The 16,633-nt window shown below is 52.7% G+C and overlaps 8 protein-coding genes across 8 annotated transcripts; 3 read left to right on the plus strand and 5 right to left on the minus strand.

Moving 5' to 3' along the window:
• Positions 1-703: 703 nt before the first annotated feature.
• On the minus strand, positions 704-2,180 carry M421DRAFT_393933 (DDE-domain-containing protein; the record flags this gene model as incomplete). The annotated part of the gene is made up of 1 exon (XM_033590050.1): positions 704-2,180. The coding sequence occupies one exon, from the start codon at positions 2,178-2,180 to the stop codon at positions 777-779; it is 1,404 nt and encodes a 467-aa protein (XP_033447721.1). The 3' UTR covers positions 704-776.
• A 39-nt stretch (positions 2,181-2,219) lies between these two features.
• M421DRAFT_65706 (uncharacterized protein) lies at positions 2,220-2,648 on the minus strand (the record flags this gene model as incomplete). The annotated part of the gene is made up of 1 exon (XM_033596257.1): positions 2,220-2,648. A coding segment is annotated over one exon (429 nt), but the record flags the coding sequence as incomplete, so codon positions are not given.
• Positions 2,649-5,310: 2,662 nt separating this feature from the next.
• On the minus strand, positions 5,311-9,263 carry M421DRAFT_101863 (uncharacterized protein; the record flags this gene model as incomplete). Its single annotated transcript, XM_033586695.1, has 4 exons — positions 5,311-8,075; positions 8,124-8,195; positions 8,252-9,056; positions 9,180-9,263. The coding sequence occupies 4 exons, from the start codon at positions 9,261-9,263 to the stop codon at positions 5,311-5,313; spliced, it is 3,726 nt and encodes a 1,241-aa protein (XP_033447723.1).
• Positions 9,264-10,394: 1,131 nt separating this feature from the next.
• M421DRAFT_180433 (isochorismatase domain-containing protein 2A, mitochondrial precursor) lies at positions 10,395-11,737 on the plus strand. Its single transcript, XM_033587883.1, has 6 exons — positions 10,395-10,786; positions 10,836-10,851; positions 10,900-10,985; positions 11,080-11,218; positions 11,274-11,546; positions 11,606-11,737. Exons 1-6 carry the CDS (start codon positions 10,687-10,689, stop codon positions 11,682-11,684), a joined length of 693 nt encoding a protein of 230 aa, XP_033447724.1. The 5' UTR covers positions 10,395-10,686; the 3' UTR covers positions 11,685-11,737.
• A 52-nt stretch (positions 11,738-11,789) lies between these two features.
• On the minus strand, positions 11,790-13,049 carry M421DRAFT_65474 (acetate kinase; the record flags this gene model as incomplete). The annotated part of the gene is made up of 1 exon (XM_033596244.1): positions 11,790-13,049. The coding sequence occupies one exon, from the start codon at positions 13,047-13,049 to the stop codon at positions 11,790-11,792; it is 1,260 nt and encodes a 419-aa protein (XP_033447725.1).
• Positions 13,050-13,188: 139 nt separating this feature from the next.
• Positions 13,189-14,292, plus strand: M421DRAFT_180611 (uncharacterized protein). Its single transcript, XM_033587885.1, has 4 exons — positions 13,189-13,323; positions 13,384-13,435; positions 13,487-13,537; positions 13,958-14,292. The coding sequence occupies exons 2-4, from the start codon at positions 13,387-13,389 to the stop codon at positions 14,197-14,199; spliced, it is 342 nt and encodes a 113-aa protein (XP_033447726.1). The 5' UTR covers positions 13,189-13,323; positions 13,384-13,386; the 3' UTR covers positions 14,200-14,292.
• Positions 14,293-14,690: 398 nt separating this feature from the next.
• Positions 14,691-15,820, plus strand: M421DRAFT_421886 (uncharacterized protein). The gene is made up of 3 exons (XM_033592984.1): positions 14,691-15,309; positions 15,360-15,461; positions 15,512-15,820. The coding sequence occupies exons 1-3, from the start codon at positions 14,938-14,940 to the stop codon at positions 15,665-15,667; spliced, it is 630 nt and encodes a 209-aa protein (XP_033447727.1). The 5' UTR covers positions 14,691-14,937; the 3' UTR covers positions 15,668-15,820.
• Positions 15,647-16,544, minus strand: M421DRAFT_101867 (uncharacterized protein; the record flags this gene model as incomplete). The annotated part of the gene is made up of 2 exons (XM_033586696.1): positions 15,647-15,668; positions 15,724-16,544. 2 exons carry the CDS (start codon positions 16,542-16,544, stop codon positions 15,647-15,649), a joined length of 843 nt encoding a protein of 280 aa, XP_033447728.1.
• Positions 16,545-16,633: the final 89 nt, after the last annotated feature.

A 16,633-nucleotide genomic window follows, 5' to 3' on the forward strand; every position in this document is an offset into this window, starting at 1 on the left:
TTATTATCCCAGCACTCCCATATGCCTTGTAGCGGATTCACACCTGTTCCGGATATCTCTCTTCTTGCCTGCGTCGTTACAATATTAGAGTGAAGTAAGCTAAAGTATAACTCGTACTTATGCTAGCTGTTAGCCTAGTAGCGCTCACGATTAATCCCAGCGCTCTATTTAGTGGTGAGCTTGTCAGCATGGTGATGTAGAAACTGAGTAATCTAGCTATCAGAGACCTCTAACTGCGCAACCGCGCTGCCAAAATTTTGCAGCATGCTTCTAGTAGGTGGCAAGCTGTTTCTTGTGCATCTTTCTATGTATCTCACTAACTCCTCCTCTTGTTATGGGTTAAGTATAAGCTGTTATTGTGCCTAGGCGCGATAGGAACGCTGCACGCCTCTGTGCCTCCGCAATAACGTTGTTCAATCAATACTAAATATCTTTGCAACTTTGCAGTAAGTTACAAGATATTATCTCTAGCTTTACATAATTCTAGATATTTAATTGCTTCTTAAATCAGTTCTATAGTGGTGGAGTTATGGCAGGTTGAATTTGAGACAGTTACATCACAATCATAGCGGGGTGGCTCGACCCGCGAACTGGCTCGTTTCGCGCACGGGCACGGTACCGGTACCGTGTCCGTGCGCGCAATGCACGCGGTCGCGCAATGCACGATTTTTGGGCCCAACGGGTTCACAAAAATGAGGCTCTACAGCCACCCACAAATGGTAAATATATATAATATTGTGGTGTAGTAGTAATTGAAGTATGACGATTAATTTGTACTATTTAAATTTACTTGGCAGTCTGACGCTGCGGCCGCGTGACGTCGTGACGGGTGGTTGGCTTGAGGAGGCCTCCTGGGCTTGAGCACCACCCACGGCATCCACCACACGTTTTTGACGCTTGCTCTTTTGTATAGATAGTAATGAGGCTCTCTTCTTGCCTGTTTGGGATAACTGTATAGGTTTGGCAGCGTTGTGGGCGTCTTTCTGACGTTGTTTTTCAGCTGCCTGTTCAGCTCTCTCCTTCTCCTGCACTTTCTTCCTCTCCTCTCGCGCCACACGCCTCTCCTCCTTCTCTCCCTCCTGTGCCTGCTTCTTCTTATCGCGTGCTTGCCGCTGCTCTACTTTGGCAAGCTCTTCTCTTTCCTCCTGTTGTTGTTGTAGCTGATAACGCTCCTCTGCCTCACGTCGCTTGGTAGGTGACCAGAAAGTCACTTCACTCCAATATTCCTGCTCCCGCTGCAGAGGCAGTACTTTAGGCTTCTTGTTGTGCTTGTTCTTAGTCTTTACAGCCTCCTTAAGGCCCTGCAGCTCATGGTGTATAAGCTGATTCTGCACTGATAGATGGTGGAGAGTCCGATGAAGCTTCCGGGTCTCTCTACTATCGTTGTCCTTCACTGCAGCCTTGATAAGACTCTGGACTTTGACCCAGTCGTCACCGCTATACACAGAAGTAGACGAATCAGAGCTCTCAGCTGCCTCAGGGGTTCCGTGGGTGAAGCGATCAAGTACTTGGCTACTATCAGGTGGGCATATCCCAGTAACTCTGAAGGAGCTCAATACAGTACTCTCTGTAAAGCTCTTCACCCAAGCACGCCAGAACAGTGGAAAGAAGTCACCTTTCTTGACTGGGAGCCACCCTAGGCTTTGCTGGAGGTACTCAGTGAGCTCAATAGTATAGAAATGAGCCAGTGGGGCGAAGCAGACTACGTCCAACGGCTGGAGAGTCTGGGTTGAGTGCGGGGACAGTATAGCCAGCAGAATTCGATGATCATCACAGCACTTGATAAACTCCATCGTTATATAGGAGCCATGGCCATCTACAACTAAGAGCCGGTACTGCACACGTGATTTCTGCTTGGTATAGCGATCAAACACCTGTTCAAGCCAGGCAAGGCCAACGTTGTTGTTTGTCCAGCCTGTAGGGGATGTAGTGAAGTGTGCTGAGTGCTGTTCTGGTTTGATATCGTCCACCCAGCTCGATCGTATAGCTGGCCCAGCTGCCTCATATATGATACCAGGTGGTAAAGCACTCCCATCAGCACATACACAAGCCAGCACTGTCACCCACTCCCGGTTACCAGCTTGTATAGACTGCCGCACCTCCTTCCTCTCATATTGAAGCTTGTTGAATACTCTTTTTGACCTGCCAATGACCCCTATCATAAAGCCCTTCTCGTCCATATTGTATGTGTTTTCTGGCTCTACGTTGTACTCATCAATCTTAGAGTAGAGTATATCAAAGTACTGTTTATACTTGGTATATGACTCGGCGTAGTGGCGATTGGAGTCCATAGCGGTGGCCCAACGTGGCAGGAGGCAGTTGTTGTGACGGTGGAGGAAGCGAGTGACCCAGCTATCAGAGAGCGTCTCCTGCGCTACAGCAGAGGCGAAATTTCGTATCATCTCTCTTGTAGGTGGTAAGCGACGGGTAGTGAGTTCTTGTATATACTTTACAAGCTCTGCCTCTTGTTGTGGGTTGAGTTTGTGCTGCTCAGAGTCCTTGACTGCACGCGACGTTGTCTGCTGCCGGTGCCTCCGCGACAACGTTGACCGACTGCAACTGTATTGATCTGCAATTTTTTGATAGACAAGTTTCTCTCCAGGTTCAAGTGCATTTATATGCGCAAGCGCAGCTTCAATTGGAGTCATGTTGTTGTGTTGTGACGCGTTGAAAAAGTAGCCTATTTTGAGGATATCGTGCATTGCGCGACCGCGTGCATTGCGCGCACGGACACGGTATAGCTCGCCGGATGAGATGCGCGCTAAAAAGCAGACAGGCGTGGGATGGTTCGTCGCAACGGTGGTGGCTTATCCAGATCAGACAATGCACTTTGTAAGATTGGAGATTGTTGTTCTGATCTTGGTCTGGAGATGCAATTACGATGCTATTAGGTCAGGGACCCACTGCTTCCACCCTTGAACTGCGTGTATCATTGTTCTAGTGCTGAAAGTTAATCGAAACAATGGCGGTGCCAGGGCTGAGCAAGATCAACCGACCATTCACCATAAATCAGTTTGTTGTGGGTTCACCTTGGCCGGTTGCAACAATGAGACTGGTGTGAGAAGGTATGGTTAGTCATGCTAGCGCTCACAGCCTTCGGGCGAAGGCGTTCTGCTGGCACAACTAAGCACTGCCTTCACATGTGGCACCTTCTATTGGCGGTGATTGACTTGGGGTAAGGTCGACGGAGAGATTGTGTTCAAAAACCCGTTGAATTGATATCGTTGTTGCTGAAGACTCCTGCTAATCCCTTATGACTCCTGACGATCCCGCACGTGGTATCTCGTTAATCTCCCTTTACATGACGGTACAGTAACACGACTCGGCACAGCCGCAGCACTCGCAGGACTCCCCACAGCCCATAGGCTTAGGCTTGATGATGGTGGAGATGGAGGCGGTGCTGGCAGGCATTGCGGTGAAGATTGTTGTACTGGTATCTGGAGGGATCGAGATTAGCTACTCTGGCCTAACTTCGTAATGAAGAGAGCTCACCTGACGAAGAAGGGTGATGTACGAAGCTTCACGGGTTGACGGGTATATTGGGTTGGGCGTGTGAGAGATCGGGTGTAAAATAGAAGACCGTGTGCTGCAGCAACAGCGAGAAAGGCTTTATACCTACTGCCCAGACCAATAACTATTGACCCCAGCACCTCGAGACAGGTATGGCCTTGACCAAAGCGTCACAACCGTCGCCAGCTGCGGGTGCCCGCGCAAACCGGTCATATCTGTGCGACCCTGATCATAAGACTTGCATGCTGAGTGCCAACTCATGACTGGCTGGAAAGCTCCATTGCACCGCCTCTTGCTCCACACTATTTCTCGATCGAGCTCGGTCCTCTAACTTTACGACCCGGAGCGCAATCAAATCGAAGCACGCTGGAGTGGCTGAGCTGATCAACGTCCTTGACTCGATCAATTCATTGGATCTTTGTGGCTGGGATGGTGCGCCTCGGCGTCCACGCGAGCAAGGGTGTGTAAGCAGGCTGAGCGGAACAAGCCTTTTAGCGAGATTAAATGCCTCACAGAAAGACATAAGCTTTGATAAGCTCCATTCCAGTAGCTTGGCCATAATTGTTAACTGTGCAGGCTGCCATCGTGCCGCAATTGTGGCCGAGGTGGATACTCAAATGATGCCGTCGTGCAGTGGCTGTGTAAGCGACCCGCTTGTCCGTGGCTGGTGATCGAGAATTGAACTGCGCTTGCGTGTCCTCGTTAGTGCAGGTAAGAGGGCTGGGATCATCGTTGGCAGCATCCCGTGAATACGGGTACCTCGTGTCCCTGTGGGCTTACAGCGCGTCGATTAGCACTGCATTGTGTTTGTCTTGCCGCAATAAAGCCGTGACATTCTGGTCATCCCCTCCATTGGCGTGTAGTCCTGTTGCAAATCTGCCCACAAATAGCTGCCGTCTAGTAATCGCTGCGTTCCACTCAAGACATACAAGAGCAACTACCAGCATGCCACGTTGAGTCGAAGAGTTTCGTTAGGTGTGCTGAAAGCTTGGTGGCCGGCAACACTACGGCATCATCCTATATAGCGCGCTTTCTTTGGACTGCATTGAGGCAAGAAAGCGCGCTAAGCAAAACAGTGACGCCAGCCCAATCTGAGCAGTTATTTGCGCTGAATGATTTCATGTTTGAGCTACTCGATGGCGGGAGGTCATACCCCTCGTACAATTCGCGTCGTTTTGACACCGTCTCATCGCTGTTCTTTTATCTCTACATTGCCTTCCGTCATAATATCAGAGAGTGCCAGCCCATGATCGTTCCAGTTCCGCCAACCCAGGACAAATGCGAAAGAGAACGCTTGTGTATTGACCAAAGACCCCAAGCACCGAACGGTATGGCAACATGCGATAAAACTCCAGGTAATGCCGAAAACCACGCGAGCATGCATGCGTGCAGGTAAACAGATGATGTATGTTGACCGTTGATGAAAGAAAAAATGAAACGCATCCTGGTATCATCCAGGTACAACTGGGCATTTGAGCAAATAGTTATTTGCCTTCCCAAGGCTTGCTACCAGTCTTCTTTCTCACACACCCTGTGAGGGATGGTTTCCTCGCACTGGTCTCCTCTTTGTTTCGCGCGAGACGCTTGACGTGCGATATGCCTCTCTGCCCCAGGCAAAGTGACAACACTCGTGGAGTAGTCCGGCAGGACACCGAGGTTCAACGTGACAGCCAAGTCGGTCGCTATTCTATGCAATGCACACCCAGTCATTGTGTTCGACTCTATCCCGTGGAACCCCCGAGCTGGAGGGGCCGGGACAGCTCGTCGCGCGGACACATAGTGTTACTGTGGGTATAATGCTTAACCGCCCTTTCGCTCCGAGACATTAGTAGGCAGAAGTTCGCCTGTTGATTTCTGCTCTGGCGTCTTCTTGCGGCCCTTCCCCTTTCGTCGGCCCTGGGAATTTTGCCAAGGCCCAGCATTGGTAGTGGAAGAGCCAGGCTTTTGGTTCTTGTCGTTGGACTTTTGCTGAACGCCACGACTGTTGTCCTTGCTCTGTGTCGACTGCTTCGGTAGCGATGCTCGGCGGCCCTGCTGGTGGTATTCTTTGCTTTGACTCTTGGTACCATTCGTTGCCTTGCTGTCTGCAGGTCGATTCGCAGTGGGCGAAGGTGTCCGCTTCTCGAAAACCGGCGAGAGTAACGGAATGTTGGCAGTCTTAATCTCTTGGGGCGGAGCACGAGGCGCATTGGTTGTGTCCAAAGACAGACCGTTCGGCAGAGCAGTAGCACGCCAGGGAGGAAGATCACGCTTTGGAGAGGCGTCTTCGATATGGGTAGGTCGTTCCTTCTTAGCATCGTAATTTATGATGTCATCTGACACATCCGGGAAAGGCTGCCGGTCTTCGCCAGGCATTCGTATCAACCCATTGACATCGACTGGAGAACTGACTTTTGCTGAGCCATTCACGATAGGACTGCTCGTCACGTTCGCTGCACTTTGTCTCTGCATCTCTTCAAGCACGAGCTGCTGCCGGGCTTGGAGTTCCCTGATCTGTTGCTGCGTATTCTGTTGCAAGGTTGGCTGACTGGCGTATACACCGATTATGGAGGACCCAAGATTCTCCGTCGTCGTAGGTGTCTCTACCATGTCACCCCTGAGCTGATCACGAGATGGTGTAGGGAACGAGCCGTTGGCGATGACCGGCCCAAGATCAGAAGAGGGACGGACAGAATCGACGCGAGCTTTGCGTTTGTCACTACCTGGCAGAATCAAGGCTGGGCCTATCGAATCATTGCGGACATGCCCACGCAATGGAGAAGGCGAACGAGATACACGTCGAAGAGCAGTGTTTAGGAGCGGTTGCGTGATCTCTGGTGACACTCGTGTTCTTCTCTGCTTCAATTCGCTGAATGATGGTATAGCACCAACAGCGTACTCTTGGAGCGATCGCACAGGCGGTTGCTCGGCGTTGTAGTAGCCCAAATACTCCTTTGGCGTAGTATAGAATGGGGATCCCGCAGGCTCGACGTTGTGTGATGGAGGACTTGACTGCGTGTCCGAGGCTGACTGCGTCTCTGGCGTATCTTGAGACGATCTTGCGATCGGATATCCGCTAAAAGCTGCAGGGTCATAAAACTGAGGCATTGGGGGATAGCTGGCTAATACTGGCTGCTGTGGAATCCCACGCGCAGGCTGTGACTGTGAGCGGTTGACGCTTGTGTCGCTGGCGTTCGAGGCCCGATGCACAACCCTACGGGCACCCGGCATGCTGGTGCTCAATGATGGAGAGGATGGATTGGTCCGCACAGAGTCTTGGGGACCAGTGCCAGGATGCTGAGTACTAAAGAATCCTGGGTATGGATACATGAACCCCTGCGGAAGGGCATTTGGCGGGATTCCAAGTTCAGCCAATCTAGGGCTCAGTCGACCGTTGATATAAGATGATTTTTGCGGAGATCCATTCGATCCATTGGGAGCATAGTGTTGTGCTTGTGCTTGTGCAACAGCGTGCGCATGCATCTGGGCTGCACGATGCGCTTGTTGAGCGTGCTGTTGCGCGGCTAGTTGAGCGCGTAAAGAGTTTGACTGCATCTCGAGCATCTGATATTGCTGAAACAGCTGATCGTGCAACTGGTCATGGATGCCTCGAGGAACAGCAAAATACTCCTGGCCGGGGCCGTGCTGGATGGGTGGACTGTGCAAGAATCCAGGTCTCCCTTGCGTGAAAGGCTGGCTGCCGGAAGATCTTCGGCTGCCATTGTTGTGCTGTCCTTTCATGTTGAATCCTCCTCTTCCGCCCCGATGGTTGGACCCTCCACGACTACTTCGAATGGGTACGCTAGACGTGAGAATGGCCGGTTTCGAAGTCGGTTTCTGGAACATCAGAGGGTTAGGCTGCTGTGCCTCGGGGAATTCATACTGCTCGCACGCCTTGTCGAGTCGTTGCCCGTCGGCGAGCAGGTCAAAAGCTCTTCGGATTTCTAGGTGTAGTCCACGCCACGCATAGTCATCCGCGGAATTACCAAGATTGCGTTCGATGTTGAAGGGCTCCTCAACACAAAGTCGATTGGTGCCCTCTTTTTGCCCACCCCCTGGGTGCCATCCCTTGTCCTCCCGTGAAAGTCGCTTCCCTTGACGCACTGAGATGACCTCTTTCTCGTAATCGATCTCATGTCCATAAAGCCGGAAGAATTGGAAGAGCAGCTGCCCCACAGTTTCCTTGTTTGCATCGCCAAAGCCTTGAAGCTTTTCGATATCGTCAGCAAAGCCAGAGCGCGACATCTGGCCTTTGCCATCCGTTTCTTGAAAGTTGTGCAAGGCCGGCAGGATTGGCGGATTGCGGGTCTGAAGAAAATTGATGATCAAACAGATCCAGGTGTACGAGCTTATCGTTCCGCCGATGCCAGCATCGTTGATGAGTCGCTGTTTCGTCCAGTGCTTGATAATCATAGCCAGCTCTCGTACGCGATCGTCTATTTGTATGTATGTCCTGATCATCTTTGTGTTCTCGAGAGCAGCAACGTTATTGACGTTCATGTCACATGCAAGCTCCAGCTCGGGATCCCAGACTTTGACGATGCGGACCTTGGCCGCTGGTATACATACTACACGTTGCATGCCATCTAAATCACTGTCAGCGGACTGTATATGCATCGTTACGGGAGGCTTACGTTTGTCGAGGGCCTCGGCGAGCGGATGCATCTCTTCTAGCGAGGTCATGGGCGTTTGTATACAAATATCAACTAGTCGAAGTGTCAGTACCAGACCTCGCATAGACAGCGTCATATGGTGGTCTTACCGTCGCTGTCTGTTGTGTACAGCATGTTGCCTGACGAGCCAAACACATGCACGGTGAACAGACTCCCCGGAAACTCGATGTCGAGTATCTGTTTCACTTTTTGCACAAATCGGTCGCGCTTGCGAGTGTTCTCCACGCTCGGCTGTAACCGGTCATACAGTTCGCGCATGTCGCCACTAAGTTTGTCGTCCTCGTGGGGATCCAACGCCTTCTTTGGCACCTTATCTGCCGGATTGAGAAGCTCTGACTCCTTATATGGCATTCGTCGCCGCCCTAGCTGCCCGAAATTCGTCTCGTACTTGCACTTGAAGGGCCGCCCCACACGCAATGTCGGCATAGTACTGTTGGCCTCGGACGACACGGAGCGCGGCGAATGGCTGCCCAAGCCACCGTTGGGAGACGGCGAGCGGGAGTGCGACTCGTACTTGCGGGCAAGCTGCAGCGGCGTTGAAGGCACCGAATTCGAGTGCTGCGAGACAATGGACGGGCGTTGCAGCCGCTGGGGCGTGGTATTGGCATCGTCTCGTTTGCTCGGCGTGGAGTTGCTATTCCGCAAATCATTTGGTGTCATCTTAGGCGCGCTGGTATGCACGCTGTACGCCTGCTCTCTAGGCCCATCGAGCTGCTGACGCGCAAGCGCCGTCTTCACAAAGGGCTTCTGCTTCAGCAAACGGGGCTCTTCCCGCTCCGGTGGCGGGCTGTAGTGCGGAGACACGATGACGGCGGTGGTGGACGAGGGCGTAGCGGCTGAGACGTGAGAGTGCACTTCGTCGATGCGCGCGAGCTGCAGAAAGGGCTGCAGCGACTGAGGCGAGAGGTGGCTAAGCGACTGGTGTTGCTGCTTCCGCGAATGCAGTTGAGACCAGCTCTGGCCCGGAGTGGCTGTTGAGGGAGACTGCACGGCGAGTCGGGGGATGCGCCCTTGGACCTGGCGGTGGTCTAGATAGATAATAGTGGCTGGTGGATATGGGGCGTAGAGATAGGCAGCGCTGGCGTGGCGGCGGTCGCTCATAAAAGTTCAGCGGCGTGTGTTCCCAGGGCGGGCGTCGGTGCAAGGCGAGAATGCGAGGAGGGGCTCCCTATGCTCGTGCTCGAAGGACGCTATGCACGCTGTGACGTTCGCCAGTGCACCTGTAGCGGAGACGCGGGCTGGAGCACGGGGCGTCTGTCTCAGCAGTGCTGTGAAGGCACGCGTGGGAATTGTCGTGAGCGGGAATGACTTCTGGTCGGAACCCCTGCGGTGGAGTCGAGACGGTTCGCTCGCTGTGATTCGGCGCCGCGGGAGGCCTGCTCTCGGCGACCTTCTAGTGTGACTGCTGGGGACAAAGCAATGCACGAGACAGGAGAGAGCGGAGCGAAGGCGCGAACAGCAATGAGGGTGAGCGTGTGCAGAGTGTAAAAGGCAGGTCGTGCCTTGGGGACTAGATCTGTGGAATTGGCCAAAGACCCGGCCAAAAGCGCGGCCAAGGAGGGACGAACGCCAGGGCCCGCGTCCCCTCAGCTAGGACGGTGTAGGATGAGCGTGACCGTTGCCTCCACATCCAAGAGATGGGACAGGGGCGCCTTTCCGACCGAAGCAATCTATTCACGCTGTCTGCTGAACGCTCTGAGCGCGGCTGCGATGGAGCACAATACCTGCCCAATTTCCCCACATCCTCAAAGAGTGAACAACGAACAGCCAATGCCGCCGCCCTCACTGTTCTGACATGCCCATTGGACGCTGTTCACGATGAACACCCAGCTGCGTCCACCAAGGGGCTGACTCACATTGCATCTGGCTTACCTGACATGCCGGCCATGGTGGCTCTTTACTGCATAAGTACCTTGATGTGGACGTCAGTCAATTGCTGACATCAACTATTGTGACGGCAGTCACTCAATCACTCAGTCACTGTTACAGTCGTCGTCTTCCAGCAGCCCCATCGAGCACCTTCTGCACGCTCCACGGCCTAGATGACGCTCCGAAATAGAAGTGCTCACCGAACAGCCAGAACATGATGAGAGCCGAGCGTGTCTGTCTTATACGAGCCCACACGGCCCCCCATTGCCGTTTCGGAGTAAATTTGACTGCCTCCACAGTGCTTAGCGCAATGACCGAGGAGCAGTCAGACCGGCGCCTTACACATTGGCGAGCTGCTGCAGGGACACTGAAGCCGCATCGGTTGCTACCGCTGTTCCGTTGACCCTCTCCCTCTAGCGGCAATATGCACACCGCAGCAGCATCGATTGTTTCAATCGCCAGTCAGCATGACGTCGCCCACTCGAAACACATAAATAGATTGGGGCAATTTGGGGGCTCACTCGCTGCGGATCTGCTTCCAAATAGCCGTCGTCGCTTGCGAAGTTGAGAATCGACACGGGCCACCGGAATTACCTGCAGGAACGATGATGCAGCACTTGCCGACACCGGATACAGAAGGGACTAAACCATCACCATGTTGCGCACTCTACACCCATGCGTCTTGCAGTCATACAATACTGTCAACAATATAGCTTGCAGATCGATATCCTCCACAATGGTACAGCAACGCATCGGTACGCCTAGAAGACCCATCACCTCCCACCAAGGCTGACGGAGATGCAGCAAACCCCGCCCTCTTGTGCGCGTTCCACCTTCTAGGCCCGATACCTTGCTGATACGCTGCCAGTGTCTGCGACCTGCAGGAAAAGTTCCGGCCCGCCATTCATGAGTTCCCAAAAGTTGTAGCAACCACACAGAAGCTTTTGAAAGCCAGTATGTTGTTGTCCTCCGAACTTTCACCAGATGGCCATACGGGGCTTGCTGCTGTTGGATACGCTCATAACTACATACTAATTACCTCACCCAGCCAAGATCCTCAACATACCAGTGTTTGCAACGACACAGAACAAAGCCAGACTAGGAGAGACATGTCCCGAGCTCCAGCTCGACGTGCCTGAGGGCGTCCAGACCCTTGTCCACGCCGACAAGACCCTCTTCTCCATGATGTACGTCAAACACCCTCTCTCTCGCCTCTCTCGATCGACCACTGACTCCCTGTAGCACTCCAGACGTCCAGAAAGCCCTCGATCCACTCCGCGCAAATGGACCAATCTCCGCTATAATCGTTGGCATCGAAAGCCACATCTGCGTCACACAAACTACAATCGATCTTCTCCGAGCGGGCCACAAGGTCTATGTCATTGCTGATGGCGTGAGCAGCTGTAACAAGGAAGAGGTGCCGATTGCGCTAGCCAGGCTGAGGCACGAAGGTGCCGTGGTCACAACAAGCGAGAGCTTCATTTATGAAGCTGTGGGAGATGCAGGGACAGCAGAGTGAGTGCCTGTCATACCCAGGATTTAGACCTATGAGCTTGTCAGACTGACAAAACTAGGTTCAAGCAGATCATCAAAGTTGTCAAAGATTCGTCCGCAAGCACCAGGGAATCACTTCAGACGCTGTGCAAGATGTAGCAACTCATTGTTCTCAAGTACACCATGTGAGATGAGCTTTGTTCATGTAATAGATGAATAAGTGGGACGACAGATCCCTGTCTAGTACAAATCCTTCGATACGCACTACCTCTTTCCTACAAATCGATCCTTGTCGACCAAGGTTCCTCTTGCCATCTCCAGTTGTTCATCGGTCTGGACAACCAGCGTCTTGTACCTTGCATCCTCGTCACTGATATCCGTTACCACATCCTTCACTGGTTGGCTGTTCTTCCTACCATCGAGTTCAAAACCAAGGCACCTGACGCCCCTGACAACCTCCCTTCTCAGCCTGTCACCCTTCTCACCAATTCCACCGGCAAAGACTAGAGCATCAACTTTCCCGTCCAACTTTGTGAAGTATGGCGCAACATAGTTCCCAATACGGTCCACGAAGATGTCGAAAGCCAGCTTATCCTCAGGTCTGTCGCTCGCGCTGATCTTGCCGAAGTCCGTCGTGCCTGTGAGCGCCTGCCAGCCGCTCTTCTTGTTCAGAATCTGTTCAGCCTGAGTTATGTGCATTTGTGTGCCAGAGCTATGGCTGGGCTTGCCCGCGCTGTGCGTAAAGTGGAACATCAAGCTCGGGTCAATGCTGCCGGATCTTGTTGCACCAGGCAGACCTGCCAGAGGCGTCAAGCCCATGGAAGTGTCCACACTGTTGCCGTTGTGGATGCAGCATGCGCTTGCGCCGGAGCCGAGATGCAGGGCAATGATATTAAGCTGGTCTGCGGGCTTCTCGAGGTATGTTGACACAGCGTGCACAATGAAGGAGTATGAAATGCCGTGGAACCCGTACTTGCGCAGTTTATTTTTCTTTGCGACAGCTTGATCGATGGGATAGGTGCATACGTGCTCTGGCAGCGTGTTGTGGAAGGACGAGTCGAAGTAAGCGATATTCTTTGCGTGAGGCAGGATGTCAGCAACTGCGCGAACAATGCTGAGCGCTGGAGCGTTGTGTAGAGGCGCTAGATCGCTAAGCTCTTCGATGTGGTGGTAGGTCTCCTGGTCGATGACTTGAGAGCGCGGGTAGTCGCCGCCGTGAACAACGCGATGGCATGTGAAATGGATGTCTTCTTTGTTGTTCAGTTCCGGGAGACCCTCATCGTTGGTCAGGTGATCCAAAATGTACTCGAATGCATCTTTCTGCGATGTGATGCCTTCCAACTCTTTGCCCTTGATTGTCTTATCGCCGCGTGAATACTTGAGTTTTGCTGGAGGTGCTGTAAGGCCGTCGATCGAGGCTTCTACTAGCTGCTTGGGCACATCGGCGCCATCTTCTGGCGTTTTGTAGACAGAGACCTTGACACTTGACGAACCAGCATTTATCGATAGTATGATCTCAGGCATGATCAGTGACGTCCGAGTCGTCACTAGCGAGAATTTGGAGTCGTTTCAATCCGTCCAACGCTACTTTTCCGTATCATACAGGGGCTCTGGCAGCAATGTGCTGGTATTGTTGTCAAACGATGTTTCCGTTACGCTCAGTTCAACTGACGAAGTTGTTCGCACAAGGTCGAATGATCGGAAGTTGCGGGACGCGTCAACGTTTTGATCCGCCGAAGGCCATGCAACGGATAACGATTTCGTCATTTCTGCACAGTCTGCTTTTCTTGATGTTACGGTAAGCTCCCGGGAGATCTTCCGCCACGACAAACACTAGGGTCGCTCAAAATTGCATCAGACGATGTTTGCAGTTCACAGTTTCGAAATTACGTCATGTGTCTCAACCATTCGTGAGCCCCTCTTGACGAGCGCATCATTGCAGGTATTAAAACCTCACACAGGCCACCTTCGTGAAATCTCGATCTGGCGCTCTCTAGGATGTTGTCTACAAAGTAAGTTATGGATATCGTACGCTCAAGACTACCCCGCAGTCAGAGCAGCCCACCAGACGCTGAGCTGCGGGGAAGGAAAGCATACCAAGTAGCAGGTCTAACTTGCAAACTGCATATTTTGTAACAGCATCTACTCTGTTCCGATGGCCAAAACCGCCTCCCAGACGGCTTTCATCACAGATATACAGCCCACGAGTTCTGATAACTGCCACTTTGCTGACCCGAATTGGAGGCGGTGCAAGTGGCATAGGCTTTGCGCTCACCACAAAGCTACTGAACGAAGGCTGGTACGTCTTCGGCGCTAATCGCGACATTGACAAATTGCAAGATACGAGAAGCTCCGTGCTGTACAATGTGACACTTCATCCTGGGACTCGCAAGTAGCGGCTTTCCGACGAGCGATTGACTGACGGGCATCAGGCGGCGGCCGCGTCAACTTCGTGGCACCCATCGCGGGCATCGGCGCGCGCAAATGGCTTCCGTTTCCAGAAGAAAGCCTAGCAGAGACGCCTCAGGAATTCATGAAGCCAGATCTGTCTGTTCTTGATGTGAACGTGACAGGAGTGCTGTATACAGTGGCTCTTGCTGTGCAGCATTTCCGGCGACAGACACGCAAGGAGGACTGGCTGTTGGGTCGAATCGGACTCGTCGCAAGCGTATGAGGTCTGTACTGGGTACCTAGCCCCCCAGTATACACTGCGGCAAAGCATGCGCTGGTTGGATTGACGCGCAGCTATGGCAAGCTCTTGGTGAACGGATGTATCATGGTCAACGCACTTGCGCCAAATGTGGTCCAGACTAGTATTGGTTCGCCGTTGTTCACAAGAAGCTGGGCAAGGAGAACCTGATGACACCGATGAACGGGCTAATGGACGATTCTGAGACCATGCCAGACAGCAATTGCAGCGGAGAGGTGTTTGAATGTGGACCAGCAGGCGGATGGACAAAGAGATATGCTACAGAAGTATTGAATCAGGGCAGCGAGGAGGTTTGCAAACCACTGAATGTCAGAGCAAGATTTCTGCACTACTCTTCATAGCACTTGGATGTGCCAATAGTCGAATGGACTCGAAGTAAGGGGGTGTCTGCTTGATGCTGACCCGCCATCACGCTAGGCTGTTGGTTCGGCCGCACATTGCCCGAAACCGCGCATCTCATCTCGAGCAACTGTGGAGCCAGGCGGCTCATCAGCGCTGCGCGGTCGCCATGTGGCTTCGCAGATACACTGCGATCTGTTCGACAGCGTTGTATCGCACAGTGACTGATTCTCCCTGAGTTCGGCGGTACCGTGTTTGTCTCAACCAGACCGCCTCTGTCGCCCATCGATCTCTCGTCTTGCGCCCACTGGCAACCACCCTCGTCCTCACAGCCGCTCCCACTTTCACAATTCCACGTTCACAATGGCGAGACTTCATCCCATGCTCGTTGCCTGTGGATCGGCGCTCATCATCGACTGCTGCTCCAACATCATCGCCCAGCGACTCAAGGCGTGGAGCGATGAGAGGCCTTTCGTCTTCGATCGCGTGCTCTTCTTCCAGTTTGCTTTCATGGTTGTGCTTACTGCACCTGTGAACTACCACTGGCAGCACTGGCTGGAGCGCACCTTCCCTGGCTGGACGACCGTGAAGCGCACAAGACACGCCACGACCGAAGACGGCGATGCTGCGGAGAAGGCTATGTTCTTGAACGAGGACGGTGAAGATAAGCGCATGGTGGAGGAGGAAGTTCTGAAGCGCAATTGGCTCAATATCTTCAAGAAGTGGTTCACAGATGTGTGTTCGGCTGCTGTTATATGAGTGGGGATATGCTTACATGCTGACAGTGCATAACTATGGGCGCGCTCTTGAATCAGACCATGTTCCTGATCTTGATAGGTCTTCTGAAAGGCAAGACCAGCGCTCAAATCGCGCAAAGCTTCCATGATGTAAGTGAGCCTCTAGCTCCATGGTTAGCACCTCATTGACCGTTCTACAGGAGCTTCTCAAGCTCATCTGGGACTCATACAAAGTCTGGCCAGTCGCAAACTTCTTCAGCACTACATACTGCCCTGTCGAGCGGCGTATGATCTTCCTCAGCTTCTGTGGTCTGGTATGGAATATTTATCTATCTCTAGTTGCAGCGCGGCTTTGACCTCACGGTGACCGTGATGAAGACCAATACGATCTGTTCATCTACCCTCACTAGACTTCCACACCTCGAGCACTGCGCCCCAATACTTCTGTTCGTCCTCTCTGACGTGCCCACAATGTGCACTCTTCTCAAACCGGACCATGGTGAGATTCCACCCCTTCCTCTTCGCAATCGCAGCATGTTCCTCGACCTCCTCACATCCCACCATCTCGTCAGCCCGACTATACAAATATACTCTTGGGACAGCGTTGTCAAAGACACTCTCATCATTCATCTCGCGACACAACACCACCATCTTGTTCTCTTTGCGTCTCACCACATTGATCAAAAATGACCCCAGCAAAAGCATATGGACCAGATGCCCGCCAAACCATTTCCAAAACCATGTTCTTGGCAGCCCAGCGGAAATTGCGGCGTAACTCTTCATCCACGGACCCTTGGTGGGACTAGAATCCATGATCTGCACTTGCATGGGCAGTCTGCTGCCGTACTTGCGTTTCCAGGCCTTGGCAAACTCGTTGACTTGGTTGCCGCCGCCGTTGGAGAAACTGTGCACGAGCACGGAACCGCCGGAAGTGATGTGCTGGTACGTGATTTCCAGGGCTGGGGTGAGCAGAGCTGCGTAGTGGGCGCTGCGTGTGAACATGTCCGAGGTGTAGCATCGCTGGAGTACTATTTGGGAGCTGGGAAAGAGATGTTGGTACGAGAGGGTGTATTTTGCTATGTGTTTTGATGCTGCGGCGTTCCAAGCAAACATTAAGATGAGGGGTGACGAGTGAGTATATGATGGTGATATCCATAGATGTGTGTTGTGGCCGATAGTCGTGAACTCGGTAAGGGGTTGGGCAACCTCCGTGGGTGTTATTGGTGGTGCCATACTCGTTGATGCCCTAGTCGCAGTCAAGTCGGTTCAGTAACTGACTGAATAACGTTGCATATATATTGGCCGTCAAGGCGTACAGCGAA

Source organism: Didymella exigua (genome assembly GCF_010094145.1).
Source record: "Didymella exigua CBS 183.55 unplaced genomic scaffold M421scaffold_17, whole genome shotgun sequence".
NCBI classification, from domain to species: domain Eukaryota; kingdom Fungi; phylum Ascomycota; class Dothideomycetes; order Pleosporales; family Didymellaceae; genus Didymella; species Didymella exigua.

What these genes read in the sequence shown, in the direction of transcription:
- M421DRAFT_180611 (XM_033587885.1), top strand. Translation starts at nt 13,387, where the DNA reads ATGTTTGCAGTTCACAGTTTCGAAATTACGTCATGTGTCTCAACCATT. An exon ending in GTCATGTGTCTCAACCATTC is followed by an intron (nt 13,436 to 13,486) that starts GTGAGCCCCTCT and finishes AACCTCACACAG; the next exon opens with GCCACCTTCGTGAAATCTCG. An exon ending in TCTAGGATGTTGTCTACAAA is followed by an intron (nt 13,538 to 13,957) that starts GTAAGTTATGGA and finishes GACGGGCATCAG; the next exon opens with GCGGCGGCCGCGTCAACTTC.
- M421DRAFT_421886 (XM_033592984.1), top strand. Translation starts at nt 14,938, where the DNA reads ATGGCGAGACTTCATCCCATGCTCGTTGCCTGTGGATCGGCGCTCATC. An exon ending in TCAAGAAGTGGTTCACAGAT is followed by an intron (nt 15,310 to 15,359) that starts GTGTGTTCGGCT and finishes ACATGCTGACAG; the next exon opens with TGCATAACTATGGGCGCGCT. An exon ending in TCGCGCAAAGCTTCCATGAT is followed by an intron (nt 15,462 to 15,511) that starts GTAAGTGAGCCT and finishes ACCGTTCTACAG; the next exon opens with GAGCTTCTCAAGCTCATCTG.
- M421DRAFT_180433 (XM_033587883.1), top strand. Translation starts at nt 10,687, where the DNA reads ATGTTGCGCACTCTACACCCATGCGTCTTGCAGTCATACAATACTGTC. An exon ending in ACAGAAGCTTTTGAAAGCCA is followed by an intron (nt 10,986 to 11,079) that starts GTATGTTGTTGT and finishes TACCTCACCCAG; the next exon opens with CCAAGATCCTCAACATACCA. An exon ending in GGAGATGCAGGGACAGCAGA is followed by an intron (nt 11,547 to 11,605) that starts GTGAGTGCCTGT and finishes TGACAAAACTAG; the next exon opens with GTTCAAGCAGATCATCAAAG.